The following is an 18,598-nucleotide window of genomic DNA, read 5'->3' as shown; positions in this document are numbered from 1 at the left end:
CAGCCTCAGACCATCACGTACTTTGTGGTTGCAGGAGCATTTAGTTATTTTATTGGTTACTTTTACTTAATCAAAGAAATGGAAAAGATTTGTTACCAAATGATTACCATAAAAATAAAATTATTTTAATCCTTTAGACTTTGCTATAGAATAATATGTAAGATCAATCTAGACAGCAAGGAAAAAATACAATGGATCTGTTTGGTTTGTAGCAAACACCCATTAATGAGTGACTCTAGTATGTCTTTCTCTTGGCCTGTTTGCATTTTACAACTTCCTGATTTCTTCACATACAGTAAGTAGACAGTCTTCCAGATACTGAGTGTTTGTGAAGGATGATGACTCATTGTTCTTCATTGAGGACAGGAAAAGAGGAAATTAAATTACAGCAGGAGAGAATCAGGTTAGATCTAAGAGAGAGCTTTCCAGCAGAAAAGGTTGTAGAACCCTGGAATGGTTAGATTGAGATTAGTAAGAACTGTTTAGACACCTTCTGGGTGGAACACAATCTTTGGATACAAGATTGAAAAATGATACCTAACCCTCAATGAATCTGGTATAAGCAGAAAGAACTACAAGTTAGGATAAGTGCATATTTATATTAACCCTTTATTAAAACTCTTCCTCCTGCATGTTTCTGTATGTACGTATATGTTTGTGTAAATGGACCACTATGCTAGAGTAAAATTTAACTAAGACACTGTCTCTGCCCTCATGGAACTTATAATCTAGTAGAGTCATGTATTACAAACACAGATAATCATAATATGCTGCAATACATGATAAATATGTCAGAGAAATATAAAACATGCTGCTAGATGCAATTCAAAAGAGAGGGTCTTTATGAATAGGCAAAGGGGCAAAGTAGGAATCCAGAAAGCCCTCAGGATGGCGATAGCATTTGAGTTAGCCTTTAAGGGATGGACTCTTAACTTGTATTTTGGTTAACCTAATAAGGTTATCAGAAAAAAAATAGATTTTTTTTTATTTGACTGGATTTCTGCAGAGAGAAACTTTAGATAAAGTTGTCTTGTATGCCTATTCCTATATCATATTTTAAGTGTAGCCCATTTTCAGCAAATGTGATATAACATAATCTGATTTTATAAACTTTAGGCAATGGCTATTTTCAAAAAAGCCTTTAAAAGATTTGTATATTACTTTCTTACTTTATAGCCTTAAAAAGATTAATATATTACTTTCTTAAATAGAGTGCCACACCTTACTTATTCATTTAAAATATGATTTTGATTTCTGTACTTTTTAGTGAACACATTTTATAAAAGGTTATATGCTATCTCTATGTATCTATCATCTCATTAATTTTAAGTCATTACAAGTGTTCCATCTGGCCCCTTACATTTTTCTAAATAACTAGATCTACCTATTTTCTCTTTCTTTTTATTAACATTGCAGGCTGCCTAGAAGCTGGGCAAAATAACCGTGCCAGCATTTTGTATCCTATGACTCTCAGAACTTTCTTTTAGCCAACTACATACAAATATAAATATACAATATAAAAATAATATACAAATTCTACTTTCTTGACAATATAGTAACCATAGAAAGCAAATGTTCGTCATATTGTTGTAATATGAAATGTGCAGTTTAGCTCAAAAACAAAGAAGGTTGTTGGCTTTATGCTATTAAAAATTAACTTGCTCCAGAATCTTACTAGATTCTACATCAGAAAAGTCAATCAGGGAAATTCCTATTGTACAATAACTTCTTAATACGGATACTACATCACTGTAGAATATAGAACACATTATTCTACATTATACTAGTTCTAGGGTAGGGTGTTGTTCTTAAATGGAAATAGACTGAGGAGTAGTTTGTTCCATGCAAATCCATGCCTTTCACCTTCTGTAGCAAGTTGGCTTAAATGAATACAGTTTATTTTGCCACCACTGGAAGAGTTAAATATTAGGCAAGGAATTCCAACACTTAAAAATTCATGTTTTAAATTTCTGCAGAAAAATAACTCAATTGCATGTGGTACACACAGGCCAGAAGCAATCTGTCCTTTTGCATTGGGTATTAAGGAGAGTAGATAATTTTTAACAAAATTATCTCATGGTTTTAGAAAATTACTTTATTGTGAGAAAAAAGGAAGTCGCAGGCAAATTCTTGTTTGTTGGCCAATATTTGCAACTTGCTGAGAAGAAACACAGTTCTTCATAGTGTGTTAATCAAGTCTGAGTGTCTGATGAATACCCACATTGTATTATTGACAATGTAGTGCAAAGTCACCTTGGATTTTCAAGCAGCTGACATTTCCTGTGATTGCATGTAAAGCAATATTATAAGCATTATCTAAACATTTTGCATAAATAATGACCTTATTATAGGCAGTGCAATTGACTATTAAACCTGGGCAGACAAACAATGTCATCCACATTGCCCTTTTAGAGTAATCATTAAGGTATGTGTGTGTGTGTGTGTGTGTGTGTTTAAAATTGAACGTGGATAATATTTATTTTTGCTTTATTTATAAATGCTTTTTAGCTTGAGGAAGTCGAGAATTTAACTGTCACTGAGACAGTGTCATGTTAAAAACATTCTTCATTAATTCATTTATTCAGTAGCTATTTATTGACTACCTACTCTCTACAGACAATTGAGTATAGCCCTTTCAGGGATATGATGGTGGAGGTGACATATATCCTATTTTCCTGGAGCTTACTGCCTAGGAAGGTAGGTAAAATCTATACCTAGAAAAGTAGAGTACGTACCAGTACATACCATGTGGGTGCTAAAAACAAAGTGCTCTGGAAAGGATCAAGACAGAGAGAGTTCTTTCAATTGGATTGGTAATGGGAGGCTTCATAGAGGAGATGACATGCACACTGGGGCTTGAAAATGCAGTTAGGGTTTTAATAGTCAGATTTGGAAAAGATGAGGAAGAAGGCATTTTTCCTTTTGCGATCCGTCATCCATCCACATAGCTACCAGACTGACAAATTGATAGTCCCAGAGCACATATGCACATATGACTAACCATTTTACTCTCCCAATCAAAAAGTGTCAGTAGTTCCCTATTGCCCTATTGCTTGTCTCTTTGTCATTTCAAGCCCTCTACAATCTGGTTATATTTCCAGATTTATTTCACATTATTTCTGCTCAGATACTGCATGTTCCAATCAAACTTATTTATAGAGTCTTTTCCATAGTCAACATTCATTTCCTGTCTCTGGACATTTGTAGGTTGCTCCTTTTCCTTGGAATGTTCTATTTCTTCATCTCTATCTGCCGTAGTCCCCAGGGCTACCGTTTATAGGAGGCCCTGCTCTCTTGATTTCCTTAGTTGGAAGTACTCGACCTCCCTGTGACTTTGAATTGACTTTGCATATATATTGTGTTTTCTTATATGTGTGAATATTGTTCTCCCCCTGTTCCCTCTTCCCCAGTAGAATGTAAGCCCCACCCTGAGGGTGGGAACCACATTGGTTTTTGTCTTTGATTCCCCAGTACCCAGTATATGGTAGGCCTTTAATAAAATGCATGTTAAATTGCATTGAATTGAACTGAATTGAATTCCAGGTAAAGGAGGAAAAGTATGGAGGCAGGAAAGCCCAGGGCTTCTCTAGGGAATGTTAAAACAATACAGTTTGGTTGGCCATTACAGTATTGGTACATGGGAAGAGTAGGAGATTAAACTGAAAACTGATAAAACTGAGATTTAGACCTTTATCAGTTTGTGGTCTCAGTCAGGAATATGCTGTTAAATGTTTAACAAGGGGCAGCAAGATGGCGCAGTGGATAGAGCACCGGCCCTAGAGTCAGGAGGACCTGGGTTCAAATCAGGCCTTAGACACTTAACACTTACTAGCTGTGTGACCCTGGGCAAGTCACTTAACCCCAATTGCCTCACCAAAAAAAAAATGTTTAACAAATGGCTCTCCTAAGGGAGAAAAATAAATGTATCCCCAACATAGTTTTAAGTTTAGTCTGCAATATTAACATTTTCTCCATCATTTTCTTAAATATAGACAATCATATAAATCAATAATACAATCAATAAAACAGTAAATCAAGCCCTGATTTGTAGCATTTGCTAGTTCTTGAGGTGCAAATACACTAAAAATGTAATAATTGATTCTCCACAGCAGGTTCAAGAGGCTACAGTGCACCCCTGGCTTCTCAGATCACCTGGAGTTAAACACCTGGACTTTATTCTTAGGCATTGAGGATCTAGTGAAGATTTTTGAACAAGATAGTGACATGATCAGAGCTTATTTGAGGAAAAACAATTTGATCATAGGATTCTGGAAGCTGGCAAATAATCAATGGTTAAATTTTTCAACAGTTTGGGCAAAAAGCAATTAAAATGACTGAATTAGGGTAGTGATATCAGGAACAGGTAAAAGAGGAGAAATCTGAGAGACACAGGGAAAGTAGGAGAGACAGAAGTCAGTGAGTAGTTAGGTGTTAGGGTTGAGGGAGAGGAAGGATTCAAGTGACCTTAAGTTTACAAACCTGGGTCACTGGGAGAAGAATAGTGTCATTAATGGAAATGGGCATTTAAGCCTGAAGAACTGGTTTAGATATAAGGATGCTGAGTTTAGTTTGGACATGTTGCAGTTGAGTTGCTGACAGGATAGCTTGATGGGGAGATATCTAGTGGGCAATTAGAAATGCACATCTTGAATATTGAAGCTTGGAGTTTGCAAAGAGGTCAGGATTGTAGATGTGCATTTGAACATGTCCAAATGTCCCTGTCAATTGACACATCCATCTTCATATAGGTGATAGTTGTAGCAATTAGAGTGGATGAGATTACCAAATATCTAATCAGTTGCCAAAACTTGTTGATTCCACCTCTAAGATATCTCTCACAATTGTCCCCTTCTCTCTAATCACTTTGCTAACACCTATATCTGCTTTAAATTTCTCTATTTTCCAAGACATTCTCCACATTGCTGTGAAAATGATGTTCCTGGGGCAGCTAGGTGGTGCAGTGGATAGAGCACCGGCCCTGGACTCAGGAGGATCTGAGTTCAAATCCAACCTCACTAACTAGCTGTGTGACCCTGGGCAAGTCACTTAACCCCAAATGCATTACCAAAGAAAGAAAGAAAGAAAGAAAGAAAGAAAGAAGAAAGAAGAAAGAAAGAAAGAAAGGAAGGAAGGAAGAAAAAGAAAATGATATTTCTAAAGCAGAGGTCTGACCATGTCATTTCTCTTCTTAAAAAGTTCTGGTAGCCAGTTAATTATTGGCTATAGGATAAAATATAAATTCATTTGTTTGGCAGGCAAAGGCCTTTCTAATCCTACTCCAGCCTATCTCTCCAGCTTCATACATCTTCACTCTTCCTTCACTCTATGGTTTAGTCAAACTGGCCTTCTCTCTGTGACTTACAAATGGCACTCCATTTCCCATCTTTTCCCTGCCTATCCTGAAATGTACTCTCTCTTCACTTGTGCCCCAGAGAATCCCTCATTTTTCTCAGGATGTACTTGAAACGTCACCTTCTATGTGAAGCCTTTTGGATCCTCTCTATTTCTAGGGCTTTTCCTCCCAGACTTCTTTGTATTAATTGTCTCGTATGTATTGTATATATTTATTCTGGGTATATATACATATAAACATATATAGAGAGAGATGCATATATATATATAATACACCTATAGATATATAAATATTTCTGTTTCTCTCACCACTAGATTGTTAAATTATTGAGTTTAGTGATTATTCCCACCCTCCTTTATTCCTTCCTTCATTACTGCTTTTGTTACTTGTATCCTAGGCACCTGGCACAGTGCTTGGCACATAATAGCCACTTAATAGATGCTTTTATATATGCATGTATATATACATACACACATATATTTATTGATATGTGTCCTTGTTTTTTCATTTGATTGAGAATTAACTTCTTGAAGTCAGGGACTTAAAAATTTTTTTTGTATCTCCAACATCTAGCATAGCTTGACATGTAGTAGGAACTTAATGCTTGTTGATTCATGAATTATTTCATTAAGGAGAGAGCAATATGGGGGCAGCTAGGTGGTGCAGTGGATAAAACACCAGCCCTGGATTCAGACACTTGATACTTACTAGCTGTGTGACCCTGGACAATTCACTTAACCCTCATTGCCCTGCGAAGAAGAAGAAGAAGAAGAAGAAGAAGAAGAAGAAGAAGAAGAAGAAGAAGAAGAAGAAGAAGAAGAGAGCAATGTCTTACATTTAGGGTGATAAGGAGGACAAAGAATATATAAGAAGAACAGTTAAATTGGCAAAAGTGAATCAGGATTGTGAAATCAAGAGAGAGAACAGGATGATAAACTCAATTCAATATACATTTATTATAATGCACACTTTGTGCAAGACACTACACTTGGTATTAGGAATCCAAAGACAAAAATGAAACCATTTCTACTCTTTTTTTTTTTTGAGGCAATAGGGGTTAAGTGACTTGCCTCAGGTCACCCAGCTAGTAAGTGCCTGAGGCTGGATATGAACTCAGGTCTTCCTGATACCAGGGTGGCTGCTCTATCCACTGTGCCCCACCACTTCTACTCTTGAAGAGTGAACATTCCATAGGAGCACACAACATGCATAAAGAAAATCCCAGATAGTACAACATAATAAAGAAGAGAGCACCAACAATTGGGGGGAGCAAGCTGAGTATGAAGGAAGATGAGGATTTCTAGAGAAGGAGATGAAGAAGGGGTGCATTGCATGTGGACTATGAATAACAGTCAAAAGCTCAGTGAAGTGAAAAAGGTTGAGACCTAAGAAAAAAGCCTTTGGATTTGTGGGTTAGGATGTCACTAGGAATCTCTTAACCAGATAATCCAAAAGTGGTATTGTCTTTTTTTTAAATTCTAAACTTCTAACTAATGGAGAGCAACATCAATATGGTGATTAAGGTGGAAACAGAAGCACTGGGTATAGAATCTTCTTTTAAGCAGTTTATGAAAGAATGACAGTTATGGAGCTGCCTGGGCATCTTGTAGACTGAGAGAAGTATCCCATTGAGAAGGGAGAGAGATTCAAGGTCTAATGAAGAGGAAGGACCATGATCAGGGTCCAGGAAGAAGCTGTAGGTGACCAAGAGGATAATAGAAATGAATGAATGAAAAGCATTTATTAATCACTTACTGTGTTTTGCCATGAGGTTATAAATATAAGATACAACACCTGCCCTCTGGCAGTTTACAATTAGTGGAAGAGAAAACAAAATACTGCTTGAAGAATCCACCTTTGGTCAAGGTCACACGGATAGTAAGTGGCAAAGCTGAGATTTAAACCTGGGTCTTCTGACTTCAAATTTAGTGCTCTTCCCTCTGTTGTTGTTGTTTGTCCTTCCTTCTGGAAGAAGAAGAAGGGTGATGTCATGACTTTCAGTGAATTGGATTTAAGTTAGGGAGGGCTGTGCAATGTTACCAACCTCACTCTCTCCTCCAGAGCCATCTGGGTCCATTAGCCTATTTAGGATGGCTAGAAATGGCCCAGATTTTTAAGACAATTGGGGTTAGATGACTAATAAGTGTCCAAGGCCACATTTGAACTCAGGTCTTCACAACTTCAGGGCCAGTGCTCTATACACTGTACCATCTAGTTACCACCATATGTGTAGATTATAGGGAAAGCTGGTTTTGTAATTCAGAATGTTCAGTGTCTCCCTTCCTTTAAACAGATGATCCCTCCATTTTCTTTTAATCAATTTTATTCAGAGGATTTTCTGTGATGCACAATATATTTTAACAATCATTACAGTCCTTTTCTTTGATCTGGATTTATTCATCTCATGTGACATCCATAAATCACATTGTGGCATCTCATTGACCCTGTAGCAACTGCTTATTTGTGGCAATTCATTGACCATGCTTTTCGCAATTTCATTACTTCACTCTGGTATCTTTTGCAGGAGGTTCATATGAACTTTCTTAAGTATGGCATTTAAAAAAAAAAAAGCTTAACTGAGAGCTACACACGTAAAACAATTTGGCTTCATTATTTTTTTTTTCTGCAAAGAAAACAACTTTGGGGAAAAAGTCAGAAATCAATGCCTGGTTTCCAGAGGGAAGATTAGGCCAGATCTACATGACACAAAGTGAAATGGAGGTAATGATCTGTTGAATTTTGTTTAAGTGTAGAGCCAGAATTTTTTTTAAATGCTCAAAGTTATCGGAATTTTCTATCTACACTACCCAAATTCCCTGAAAAATTGCCAAGATGCATTTTGAGCTCCACTGACTCAGAGTAATGCCAGCAGTCAGAAGGTTCAAGAGCCATTCATTCATACATCCAACAGATATTTATTAAATGCCTTCTGTTGACAGGGCATTTTTCTAGGCTCTGGGGGAGAGAAAGTTTAGCTAAGACCTTGTCTTCATTAAGCTAATGTACTATTAGAGCTCAGACACATGTAATTGTAATGTATGACATATGAGATAAGTAGGTAAGAGACTTGGCAGAGCAGGATGCAAGGTTTGAAGAGGAAGATTGCTTTTATTTTTTTTAGTCAGTCAATAAACAATTTATTAAGCATTTACTATGTGCCATGCTCAATGCTAACCATTCTTTCCCTTCATCCCCATTTTTCCTAATAATTTTATTTTTTAATATATTTTCCTTTCACATCACCGCACATTAGTCCCTGTATCACACTGGTCTCTCCCTCCAGACCTTATATTCCTCTTTTGAAAAATTTAATTTTTTTCAATTACATGTAAAGATATTTTTTGAGTTCCAAATTTTTCTCCCACCCTCTCCTTCCCTCCCTCCTCTCGAGGTTAGCAAGCAATTTGATATAGGTTATACATTACTAGATAGATTGCTTTTAAAAATTCAGGTAATGCAATTTGTTTTTTATTGTTAACTTTTGTTTATTTTTATTAATATTAATTTTCTGTCCCTCACATACTCCCTACCCCCAATTGAAAATAGAGAAAACCAAAAACCTTTGTAACAAATAGTCACAGTCAAGTAAAACAGATTCATTGCCCACATCCAAAAACGTACATCTTATTATGTTATCTTGAATCCATTTTCTTTTTGTTAAGATGTAGGTTAACATGCTTCATTATTGGTACTCTGAGTTGTGGATGGTCACTGTATTGAACAAAGTTCTTGTCTTTCAAAGTTGTTTGTTTTCAGAAAGTTGTTATTGTACAAATTATCTCCTGGTTTTGCTCACTTCACTCTGTATCAGTTTATACAAATCTTTCCAGGTTTCTCCTGAACCATCTCTGTCATCATTTTTTAACCTCAGGTATTCCAAATTACTTTCAGAATACCTAGTTTTCAGCAGCCCCTCCTAGTTTCATTTTCCTTTTTTCTATCTTGCAAATTGTTGATTATGAGGTAGAACCTTAAAACTTCTTTAATTTTCATTTCTCTAATTATGAGTGATTTGAAGTCTTATATGATGTGTTTATAATTTGGATTTTTTTTCTTCGAAAACTTTCCATTCAGAGGCAGCTAGGTGGCGCAGTGGATAGAGCACTGGCCTTGGAATCAGGAGGACCTGAGTTCAAATCCAGCCTCAAATACTTGACACTTACTAGCTGTGTGACCCTGGGCCAGTCACTTGATCCCAATTGCCTTACCAAAAACAAAACTTCCCGTTCTTATCTTTTGAACACTTATCAATTTGAGAATGGCTCTTGTTCTTATAAAATAGAATTAGTTGCTCACCTATCTTGGAAATGAAACATTTATCAGAAACTTTGCTATGTGAGATTTAAAATTGTATATACACGCATTAAACTCCCCCTTTAACTTTTCCCTTATATATCTCCCAGACCACTAAGAAAAAGAAGCCTCTGAGCTTTAATCAGTGAGGGATTAGTTTTATTGTTTGGGAATTAGTTAGACAACAAAAAGGTGATACCAATTAGGGAAATAGGAAAGTAGAAATACAAATGAATAATCTTAGATCTAAGCTTAGTCTATATTCCTTTATAAAACTCACCGAATCCCAAACTGCCTACCAGGCCAAGAACCAGCACACATGCGCACCACCACGGCTAAGTTTTAAAAAAAACAGAGAGCCCCCACTTCCGTTTCTTCTCAGTTTTTAAACTGCTGTCCCGGAAGTTGGTGCCCTCAGACATGGCATGCTTGGCCAGCTTTCTGGGAAGCAGCAGGCACATGGCCGTTCGTTGTGGTCTCCTCCCCAAAAAGGGCGGTCCTTCAAAAGCCGCTTCAGTAGCATGCGCTCAACTCTCAAATGATTCAGCTAAAACTTGCGTTTTTTACCACATTCCCCCTTTTGTTTCATTTGAAAAACGAATGAGTTTGCTCAATGAAACAGTCAAAAATAATATCCTATACTAACTAATAATATAATAATATCAATATAGAAAAAGGGAGAGAAAAAAGTTTTGTCCAGAGGGGCAGTCCCTCATGAATGCGACGCTTTGACATTGGTCTTACAGAGAGTACATGTTACAGATGGTATATAATAACAGAAGGAAATAACAAAAAACTAACAAAACAAAACTGTTCATATAAAGTCTCTGAGTTCTCTTGTCTTCTTGAAGTGGTAAGATGTCATCAGGAGGAAGCTAGATTCTGGTCTGGAAAACTGGGTTTTGGACTCTGGTCTGGAAAGCTAGATTGTCTTCTTTAACTGTTTGAAATTGCTGGATTTTTACTAAACTTTAGCATAGCATTGTCAATGATCAAATTAATAAATTCCATTACATTCCCTCCTTTATATAATAGAGGGTTTAGGTAGTTATGCAAACTATAACACTTCTTACCACCATGTGTCTAGATCAAAGCCAAATTTAGTATGCCTTCATAACACCTGAAAAATGTTATGGAAAGATTATCATTCCATATCTCATGGTTTCAAGACAGCCAGTGATTGTGCTAGGCCATAGGTGATTAGACTGAGTGAGACAAAAAGAAAATAAGTTCAGTTAAATTAGGTTATATTAGGAGGAAGAGAGGACAAAACTGGACTGCGTCTAGCAATTGTGCTATACATAGTCGCCATCATAAGCAAACCATGGACTTACGTATACCTGTCTCTCCTTTTGTTGCACATATGTTCTCTCTAGGGCCTTCATTAAAGTTCACAGTAAGTTAGTCTCTGAAATGATAAGTTTCCATACTTCCTAAATCTCATATTAATTTCACCAAAGGCAGTATGATGGTAAAAATGCGTGCTATGCTGCATAGCTGAGGATATACTAGTGATATATACAATAATTCCAAACCATACCCAGAGTATAATGACATATAAATGATAAATGAATGTAACAGTTTCCTTTCTAATTTTACCTGCATTAGTTTTGCGTGTACAAAGCCCTTTAATTTTTTTTTGGTGGGGGGGGGGATACAATTTTTCTTTCTTTCTTTTTTTAAATCTTTGCTATCCTTTGTTTTAGTCATGAGCTCAGAGTAGAAGATTGCTATTGAGTGGGGGTTAGGTGGGACACGGAAGGCACTGTGGAAGAGATGGGATTTGACTTGGCCTTTAAATGACATAGACATACAGCAAATAAAAAGAGGAAGGGCATTTCAGGAATCCAGAACATCATTAGCAAAGGCACACGAAATATTTGAGGAACAGAGGCTAGACCAATTTGCATGGAGCACAGAGTTCATGGAGAGGAGTAATGTGAAATAATGGTGGAAAGATAGGTGGCACCAGATTGTGGTGTGTCTTGAATGTATGCCAATGATATTTACTACTCTGGGCCTACAGTAGGGAATCACTGAAGGTGGAGCTATCCACTAAAACAGCAGTTTATTCATTTTGTAAATATTTATGGAGAACTTGCTAAAGTAGAGCATTGAGGGAAAACTAAAAAGGATAAAACAAGGGCCTACCCCTCTCAAGCAACTAATGGGAAGGTGTCATCTTTACAAGCTATGAGACAATTCGTGCTAAGTGCTATAAGAAAGGTTCAGAGTGCTACAGATTTATTATTATTCTAGTTTTAAAATTTTTTTTTGTGGGGCAGTGAGGGTTAAGTGACTTGCCCAAGGTCACACAGCTAGTAAGTGTCAAGTGTGTGAGGTCAGATTTGAACTCAGGTCCTCCTGAATCCAGGGCCGGTGCTTTATCCACTGTACCACCTACCTGCCCCCTATGCTGTAGATTTAAGAGGAGAGAAAGACCAGTTCAGCCCACTCTGATAGAACAGGCTACTACATTGTATGCTCCAAGAGGGCAGGTAGTGTTTTGTTTTATCTCTGTCTCTTCTATATCAAACCCGCTGATGGAGGTATTGCAAATGATTAACAAACACTGAACTGAATCGAACTGAGATGGTATGTAAGGCAGGGCCTTGACAGCTTGGCTTGTTGATGCCTGCCCCATGCCTGTTGAGTTCACTTTCACTGTCCTCTGTTCTTTCCTAAAGTCCTCTTTGCAATATCCCCTCCCTTCCTCCTACATTCTCTTTAGTCCACTGCCAGGCTCAGGATGCACATTCAGTAACCATTAACCAAAGATGACAATGAGGATGATGTATTTACCAGTCTCTGGGTGTATGTATTATGCCTAAGCTGAGCTCTTGATGCTGCTAGGCAGGAAAAGTCTCAGGCTGATGCTGAACTTTTGACTCTTAAAGGATTCATTGGGTCATTGCTTGGCTTGTAAGATTTGGCTGATAGAAACTATTTATCTCTCCAGTTTGAGAGGTGGTGGTAGTGGTGGTGGTGGTGATGAATGCAAGCGCTGGGAACACAGTGTGCTGTTTGAAAGGAGGTCATGCTTTTGGAAGGAGGATGATCTGAAGCCTAGATCTTGCAGTCTCTCTCCTATCATCCCTTTTCTCTTGCCCGTTCTCTTCCTCCTGTTTGCTTTTTTAGAAGACAGCTGCTTTTCAACTTAGACTGTTGAAGACAAGCAGAGTGCATTTTTTTCCTCTTCTTGGATCCCTCTCATAGTATGTTGCATTTAGATGTCTGCTATCATATAATTGATTCTTAGTACAAATATAAGTTCCTTGAAGGTAGCCTCCATCTGCCTTTTGTCCATCAAGTAGCCTAATGTCTGGCAGTTTGGATTGGATTGGCCTTTCTGTCTTGCACATTGAGTTATAGACAATTACTTAAAAACAGCAAAAGTGTTTTGGTTTCTTTGGGAGTGGGGGTTGGGAGTGGTTTTTTTTTTTTTAAAAGGGAAGGTTTCTCGGGCAGCTAGGTGGTGCAGTGGTTAAAGCACCAGCCCTGGATTCAGGAGGACCTGAGTTCAAATCCAGCCTCAGACACTTAACAATTACTAGCTGTGTGACCCTAGGCAAGTCACTTAACTCTGATTGCCTCACCAAAAAAAAAAAGGTAAGGTTTCTCATTTCATTAGCCCATTCAACAACATTAAAATTTATTATCAATCTATCACCTGGGGTTCCAGCATACATAACAGCTGCAGTCTTATAGAATACATTTTAATTTACAGATTAGTGGGCTTTGATGACATAACAACTAATGGAGATAAGCTCCTCCCTACCACAGTTGTATGTCATCTGCTCAGAGAACTAATTGCTTGGCAATTCCCATTTGGTAATTCCCTCTTTATTTTCTGATGAGTTACTTAACAGTGATGGGCTTGTTGAACAGAGCATTGAGTTTTAATGGTGTGATTCTGAAACTGCCTTGTAGGCCTTGAGGGTGGGGGGAGCAGCATATGAATTCTGTTGAGATTTTCTGGAGAACACCGAAAGTATTATACGGCCTGTTAATATTTTACTTAATACAAGGCTTAGTACTGAGCAGTGCAAAACAGCAAATAAATAAATAAAACCAGGATTTTTTTTTTAAGTTATCCTGTTCATGAAACTTGTATTGGAAATGGGATTTGCTATATGTAGAAAGTTAGATATCTTTCTAAATTGTGGTTTCAAAGCAAAATCGCTTTAAAAAAAAAGATTGCATCAGGATTCCTTCCTCCTGCAATTGTGACATGAAAAATTGTTTCTGATATGTTTATGCTTAATTGGAAATCTATTTTCATTATTAGTAAGTAATTTAGAGTACAAATTGGAATAGATATCAGACTTTCAATTCTGACATTGTGTTAATTTGTGATTATTTATAAAGAGTTGGTAGGTCATCAGAGGACACCTGAGACTATTCATCTTTTATCTTTATTACTTCCTGACTGCGGCTTCCGTCAGCTCCTTTTACTGTTTTAACTGGAGTGCTTGAAGTGACACTAGTTTCATAAGGTGGAGTATATTACAACTGGAAAATAACCTTCAGCCGGTTATGGCTTTAGTCTGTTCCAAACAGTGCAAAACCGGACTTGTGATAGCAATAGTATTGAGGCCATACTGTTCACTGAGGTGTATATGCAAATCCAGTTGGTGTCATTGGAATTGACCCCTGGAGATCCTCAGAGGCCTTCCCTTTCTCTTCTGCATTCTTATTTGTATTCAGTATTATTTTCACAGTACCTGGAAAGCTTTTCTGTATTTGGCCAGACATGCTGAATTTTTTTTTTCTTTAAAAGAGAAAAAAAATTTAATAAAATATAAAGAAAACTATATTGACATTGTATTTGTTCTCTTTGTTAACTTATTGAAAGTTGTATGGAAAGTTCTTGACCAACTGTGACCTTTAAAAGTCTTAGTAAGCCAGTTGTAGATATTACTTGACAGTAGAATAAATAACTCACTTTTATTTTTGAATGGGAAAAGACTATGAATATAATTTTGTTTTTTGTCACACTCTGTTAGAATACATTGCAAGTTTGTGTCCTTTAAAGCACAGCGAAAATGTATATATTAAATAAAGGTAACTTTAAAATATGGAAAAGAATAAACCGCTTAAGTTTCCTTAAGCATGTTTTAAACATATGGAATGACTCATAAGTTATTGGATCTCCTACATTCACTAGAACATGAGTTAGCTGATACTGTTGCAGAGTTGGTATTTTTATGACATTTTTGAGATAGCTTAGCAATTTCTCATCAGAAACTACTATTTTTTTCATTACTGGTAACTGTGAACATAATTTGTTTCTTTTAATTAATTATTCCTATTAAGTTAAATGTTAGAACAATTATGAATGAAGGGGGTATGATTTTATATTTAAAGAATGCTAGTCATTCTTTTATAAATATGACTGTCAGAAAAATAACATCCCATTTATTGTGAAGGATTGCTTAGGATAGTTTACAATTTTAAACTCTGTAGAACAAAAGACACATAGCACACCCAGTGATAACTTCTGTTAAGAACTCCAAGTGGTCTTACATAGGTTATTTCTCTAAAAATATTGAAGTATCCACATAAAAGGTAAAACATATATTCTGGTCTATAGACATTTGTACTGATTATATAACCATAAGCCAGTATCTTAACCTCTCTAGGCCTTAAATAATTAATAGTTAGCAATTATATAGTGCATACTGTGTGACAGGCACTGTGCTAAGCACTTTACAATAATTATCTCATACCTCACAAAAACCTTGGTAGATAGGTTCTATTATTATACCCATTTTACAGTTGAAGAAACTGAGGCAAACAGAGGTTAAGTGACTTGCCAGGGTCACACAGCCAATAAGTGTCTGAAGCTAGATTTGAACTCAGGTCTTCTGGACTCTTGGCTGGTGCTTTATCTATTGTGCCACCTATATTAGGTTGTAGACAGTCACAATTAGCATAGATAGTACAGAGAGTTCCCACAATTCCCTTGTGATATTTACTGACTGACATAAGTAGATATGTCAATATCTACTAACATAAGATTTGCCAATTTCTATTAATAATGTCAGTATCTGGTGACATAAGCTACATTTCCAGCTACTCAAATTTGTTATTGTACTGACAGAACTTCTGGATTATTGAGTGATTTTTCACTTTCTCCTGGATGTTTTGGCATTAGAGAGTTCATTTTTTTTAAATCTTTTCAAGAATATTTAGTATTTTCTGTACTAGGTACTATGGGGAATATACTTAAAGTTCCACCTTTTCAAAACACAGAGAATCTAGTAAGGGGAGATAAGAAATATGCACAGACAAGAACACTCCCAGACAGCATATAATAAATGTTCTCTGAGTGATACAAACAAAAAGCTGAAAAAGGAGAGGATGAAAAGATCACTTTGGGCCCTACTATTCAGTGAAGCCTTCATGGAGGAGGTATCATTTCTCGCCAGACCTTGAGTGATGGACAGACTGTTTAGTGGTTAGGGTGTTGTGTGTGTGTGTGTGTGTGTGTGTGTGTGTGTGTAGGGAGGGGCAGCTAAGCGGTGAAGTGGATAAAGCACCAACCCTGGATTCAGAAGGACCTGAGTTCAAATCTGGCCTCAGACACTTGACACTTACTAGCTGTGTGACCCTGGCCCCGCAAAAATAAAAAAAGTGGGAGGGATGACACTTTAGAAGAAAGAGAATGGCAAGACAATGGTAGCTATCTCTAAGGTAGGAGGGAAGAAAAAAAACGAAAAAAATTTACATGATAACTTTATTATATTATATATATTATATAGATCAAGTTGTACATAGACATAATTCATGTGCAGTTTATCTTTTTATTATTCTTTGTTATGGAAAGCTTGGTTTATCCCATAAATTAAAAAATATATAATAAATAAAGGAATGAATGAATGAAGGAATGAAACAAAGGACATTGCAAGGCTATTTTCAGGGAACCTATGGAAAAAGCCCCAGGGAGCATTAAAGCTTAGGAACAAGGTGAAGAAGGGGTTCCCAGTGTTGAATTTGGGGCCTCCTGGACCTGAATATTAATCTGCCCATGAGGGACTAGGGCAAGTGTCAGAACTTGGCTTTGGCATATGGAAGAGGCAGCCAGAATATCCCAGAAAGATCTAGTTTTGGGCGATCTACTTGGAGTTATCAACCTGAGCTGGCCTTTCTGTGGGGCTGTGATTGTTATGGATCCAGTAGGCCATCCCTGATTAGTTAATTCTATACCACAGGATGCTTCTTAGGGTCCCTTGATCCCTGTGATTAATCCCCCTCACCTGCTCCACTGGAATTTGCTTCCCAGACTAACAGTAGACCCCTTTGTAAGGATGAAGAAGAGGACTAAATTTTAGTTCTAGAACATGATCCTGCAGAGGAGGGACCCTCAGCAGTTGGGGGCAGCATGCGGAAGTTGGAGGAAGGATCACAGGACTTAAGAGCTAGAAGGAAACCTTGGACTTCAACTAGCCCAAAACATGCATTTTACAAATGACGAAATTGACACCCAGAAAGGTCAAGCAAATCATTTGAGGTCACACAAGTTGTAAAATGGTTGCTGGGTAGGATTTAATCAAGATTTTCTAATTCCAAATCCAGTACTTTTGCAACCCATAGTATACCCTTGACCCATTTATTCATTCTTTAGGATTATGTTATTTACTCTTCATTTGTTTGAATCACTTTCTTCAGACTCCCCTTATTAATTGTAATTTTTATTGTGGTCAGGAAAGGATCACATTAGACTTTGTATCTCCCTTAGCAAATTCTGAGTAGGCCAGAGGTGCTTAATGAATTCCTCTCTTTAAAAAATTAAGGTAATTTCAGATTTGTTTTAGAGTATGGAAGAGGTGGAAGCCTTCTGTCCCTCTGCCCACCTCTTCAAGGTCATCTAGGTGATAAGGTGATTACAGGCCGATAAGGCAGGTACATTTACTCTGTGTCTACTGATGGAAAGACGATCTGGTCCCTTAAAAAAAACATTCCTGCCCTTAAACCTTGATTTCTGTTGATCTTAAAGGAAACATGTTGACACTCTGTAAGCCCAAAGTTTGATATTTTAACCTGGCTTTCCTGTGTTCTCTAAACCATTACTGCAATTGGTATTTGCCTTTTACTATTTAAACAGTACAGGTTTTGTTTTTTCACTTAAAATTACCTTAGCCATATCCTAATGAGCAATACTGTGATAACAATCTGTATAAATAGATGCAATGAAGGAAAGCTCTCCCCTCTCCATTTTCTTTCCTTTCTACCCCTGCAAGGTTACAGACCTGTTTCTCCTTCCCAGGGCTTAGTGGAAGCCAATGCCACTTTAAATATGCTAAACATATATTTTTGACAGTGACTTTGCAATATGTGTCATGTTAATCAAGTCTCATCCTTCACCCAACCAAGATGTGGAAGCAACGCCATTAGAATCAATAGATTTGCACCCAGTTATACAGGAGTGTTACTAATCTGTGGAAAAGAACAAACACTGGCTGTTGGTGATACTGCTTTGAATGGAACACTTGGTGGCCTAACGATTTCTAGCAGTTTCTGTCCTCTGGTACATTTAATTCTGTCCTCTCCTCTGAATCTTGGGAACAATTCTAAACATAGCCAGCTTTCTTTTCTCGGTCCAGTTTTTGTAAGGTTCAACAATGTATGCTTCAAAGTTACAAAGAAGTTAAAAAAAAAAGCCCCAAAACCCTAGGTTTGCTGTTCCTATCGTGGGAGGAGACAAAATTTTTTCCATTTTACCTTCCAGGAGTTTATGCAACACAAACCCTTTGAATCATGGAATTTTAGTGCTGGGAGGGATGTCAGAGTTTATCTAGAGTAAACCTTACTGAAAGCATACATTCCATCTATTAGCATCACCGACAAGTAGTTCCTCTATCTAGTCTTGTCTAGAGACGTTTAGTGATAAAGAACTCATTATCATGGAGTGGTACTTTCTACTTTTGGATGGCTCAGACTCATTATCTT

General features: G+C 37.1%; 2 protein-coding genes across 10 annotated transcripts in view; one reads left to right on the top strand and one right to left on the bottom strand.

The window, feature by feature from the left end:
* The window catches only part of LOC122746901, a 96,853-nt gene extending 86,746 nt beyond the window's left edge, over positions 1-10,107 (bottom strand). Inside the window, exon 1 of the mRNA XM_043992988.1 lies at positions 10,000-10,107. Coding sequence (XP_043848923.1) covers positions 10,000-10,107 — 108 coding nt within the window. The remainder of the gene's footprint in view (positions 1-9,999) is intronic.
* ATXN1 (ataxin 1) overlaps positions 1-18,598 on the top strand; it is a 533,931-nt gene that overhangs the window by 9,815 nt on the left and 505,518 nt on the right. The window lies entirely within an intron of this gene.

This window comes from Dromiciops gliroides, chromosome 1 (assembly GCF_019393635.1).
Source record: "Dromiciops gliroides isolate mDroGli1 chromosome 1, mDroGli1.pri, whole genome shotgun sequence".
NCBI classification, from domain to species: domain Eukaryota; kingdom Metazoa; phylum Chordata; class Mammalia; order Microbiotheria; family Microbiotheriidae; genus Dromiciops; species Dromiciops gliroides.
Note: the sequence above shows the minus strand (reverse complement) of the source record. Positions and strands in the feature narration are given on the sequence as shown.